At 38.1% G+C, this 3054-nt stretch overlaps 1 protein-coding gene across 1 annotated transcript; it reads left to right on the forward strand.

The window, feature by feature from the left end:
• The first annotated feature begins 1946 nt into the window (after positions 1–1946).
• LOC137615098 (uncharacterized PE-PGRS family protein PE_PGRS20-like) lies at positions 1947–2480 on the forward strand. The gene has a single exon (XM_068344729.1). The coding sequence runs from the start codon at positions 1947–1949 to the stop codon at positions 2478–2480; it is 534 nt and encodes a 177-aa protein (XP_068200830.1).
• Positions 2481–3054: the final 574 nt, after the last annotated feature.

Here is a 3054-nt window from a genome sequence, read left to right on the forward strand (position 1 = left end):
GAAGAGTTCTTATGAAATATTGAAAGATATGAGAAAGCAAAGAAGTTCCTTTTAAATATCGAAGGATATAATAAAGCAAGGAGAGTTCCTTTTAAATATTGAAGGACACAATAAAGAAAAGAAGTTCCTTTTTTTTATTGAAGGATACAATAAAGCATAAAAGTTCCTTTTAAATATAGAAGAATACAATAAACTAAAGAATTTCCTTTCAAATATTGAAGGATAGAATAAAGCAAGAAGAGTTCCTATTAAATATTGAAGGATACAATAAAGAAAAGAAGTTCCTTTTAAATATTGAAGGATACAATAAAGCATAAAAGATCCTATTAAATATAGCAGAATACAATAAAGTTTAATAAACCAAAGAATTTCCTTTCAAATATTGAAGGATAGAATAAAGCAAGAAGACTTCCTATTAAATATTGAAGGATATAAATAATCTGATCTAATCTATTTACTTTACATAATTATAAATATAATGTAAAAAAATAACTTAAAAATGCACGTCAAACTGTATAATTAAAGAATGACTTTGTAGTAAAAGGAATACAAATTCATATGTAAAAAGGAACAAACGCCACAACTTTCCCAATCAAAACTTTAGCGAATTAGATATACACCCGTGAATTTAAACTGATGACAAATCGAGTAAATTATCTTAATTGAATAATTAATGAATCACGTAATTAGTTACCTTTAATTGGTGATCCTGCTTCCAGTTGCTTGTGGATTACCTATTCTTTCACTACATGACAATACATACATATAGACACACACACATATATATATCTATATATATATATATATATATATATATATATATATATATATATATGTATATATATATATATAATATATATATATATATATATATATATATATATATATATCCTGTCTCGCTCACGGTATACAGGGAATAGTCATACCCTGGTGAGAGGGGGTTACGCAGAGAGGTACACTCGGAAACGGGGAGGGAGTCGAAAGGGTTGATATATATATATAGTATATATATATATATATATATATATATATATATATGTGTGTGTGTGTGTGTGTGTAAATATATATATATGTATGTATATATATATATATATATATATATATATATATATATATATATATATTGTCATATAAAGAAAACCCTTTACATATATCAACATGCATTGTAAAAACTTTTTTTTTTCTAAATCAAAAATTAAAAAGGGACAGGCTAAAAGGTAGAAAGATATAGAAACAGAATTGAAAGCGTCAGTCATCCAACGAGACAGACACCGACAGATAGAAATAGGGGACAAGAAAATAGAGAAACAAAAGAATAATAAAAAAAACTAGAATAAAAATAAATAGACATCGAGAAAGGATTAACTTAATATGCATCAAGCTGCCCTCGCTCGCTTTCTATCTCTCTCTTTTCTCTCACGTCAGTCATTCCAAAACAACCCCTTGTGTCCAATGGCTACTCTTCCCTCACCTCCTCTTCCCTCTCCCATTTTCCTCCACCCACCTCCTACTCCCTCCCCCATCTACCCCACCCACCTCCACTTCCCTCTCCCATTTCCCTCCACCCACCTCCTATTCCCTCCCCCATCTAACCCACCACCTCCTATTCCCTCTCCCATTTCCCTCCACCCACCTCTTATTCCCTCCCCCATCTAACCCACCCACCTCCTCTTCCTTCTCCCATTTCCCTCCACCCACCTCTTATTCCCTCCCCACTTCCCCACCTCCTCTTCCCTTCCCCATCATCCCCCTACCTCTTCCCCCAACTTCTCTTCATCTCCCCACTCACCTCTTTGTCCCATTCTGTATCCTTCTTTTCAAATTGCCTTAAAAATAGTTTCTATCGTATGATGTTAAACGAAACAAAAAAAAAAAAATCTATAGAAAAAGTAGCGAAATAAAGAGACACGAACAAGATAAGATTGGAATTGTTGGCGCCTTTGGAAATGCAACGAAGAAGAAAAGATTGTGTTGGAGAAAGAAGCGGTGTTGTAGGTTGTGGTGGTGATGAGGGATGCGGTGTTGTAGGTAGTAGTGGTGATGAGGGATGCGATGTTGTAGGTAGTAGTGGTGATGAGGGATGCGGTGTTGTAGGTAGTAGTGGTGATGAGGGATGCGGTGTTGTAGGTAGTAGTGGTGATGAGGGATGCGGTGTTGTAGGTAGTAGTGGTGATGAGGGATGCGGTGTTGTAGGTAGTAGTGGTGATGAGGGATGCGGTGTTGTAGGTAGTAGTGGTGATGAGGGATGCGGTGTTGTAGGTAGTAGTGGTGATGAGGGATGCGGTGTTGTAGGTAGTAGTGGTGATGAGGGATGCGGTGTTGTAGGTAGTAGTGGTGATGAGGGATGCGGTGTTGTAGGTAGTAGTGGTGATGAGAGATGCGGTGTTGTAGGTAGTGGTGATGATGAGGGATGCCGGTGTTGGAGGTGGTGTTCGTTAGTACAAGGAAGATGGCGCTGTGTTACTGTCGGAGAAATATGAGAAATGTTGGAGATAGAGAATAAAAATGTTTTTGGAGTAGAGGGAGGAAGAGGAGTAGTGGTGCTGCGTAACAAACTGGTGTTGAAAGTGGAGTAAAAGGAGAGAAGAGAGTAAGATTGTGGACGAGGAGGAGGAGAGGAGGAGGAGGGAGTAAGATTGAGGAGGGGGAGAAGGAGGAGGAGAAGAAGGGAGTAAGATTGAGGAGGAGGAGGAGGAGAAGAAGGGAGTAAGATTGAGGAGGAGGAGGAGGAGGAGGAGGAGGAGGAAAAGAAGGGGAATAAGATGGAGGAGGAGGAGGGAGTGGAAGGAAAAGGAAGTAAGATTGAGGAGGAGTAAAAGGAGAACAGAGTAATATTGAGGAGGAGGAGAAGACTAGGAAGTAAGGTTTGGACGAGGAAAATGGAATAAGATTGCGGAGGAGGAATTGAAAAAAGGAGTAACATTGAGGAGGAAGAAAAGGGAGTAAGATTGTGGAGGAGGAGGAGGAGGAGGAGGAAAAGGGAGTAAGATTATGGAGGGGGGAAAGGAAAAGGGAGTAACATTGAGGAGGAGAAAATGGGAGAAAGATTGTGGA

Source organism: Palaemon carinicauda, chromosome 21 (genome assembly GCF_036898095.1).
Source record: "Palaemon carinicauda isolate YSFRI2023 chromosome 21, ASM3689809v2, whole genome shotgun sequence".
NCBI classification, from domain to species: Eukaryota; Metazoa; Arthropoda; class Malacostraca; order Decapoda; family Palaemonidae; genus Palaemon; species Palaemon carinicauda.

Bases quoted from the DNA above. Each gene is read 5' to 3' on its own strand.
- LOC137615098 (XM_068344729.1), top strand. From the start codon at position 1,947: ATGCAACGAAGAAGAAAAGATTGTGTTGGAGAAAGAAGCGGTGTTGTA.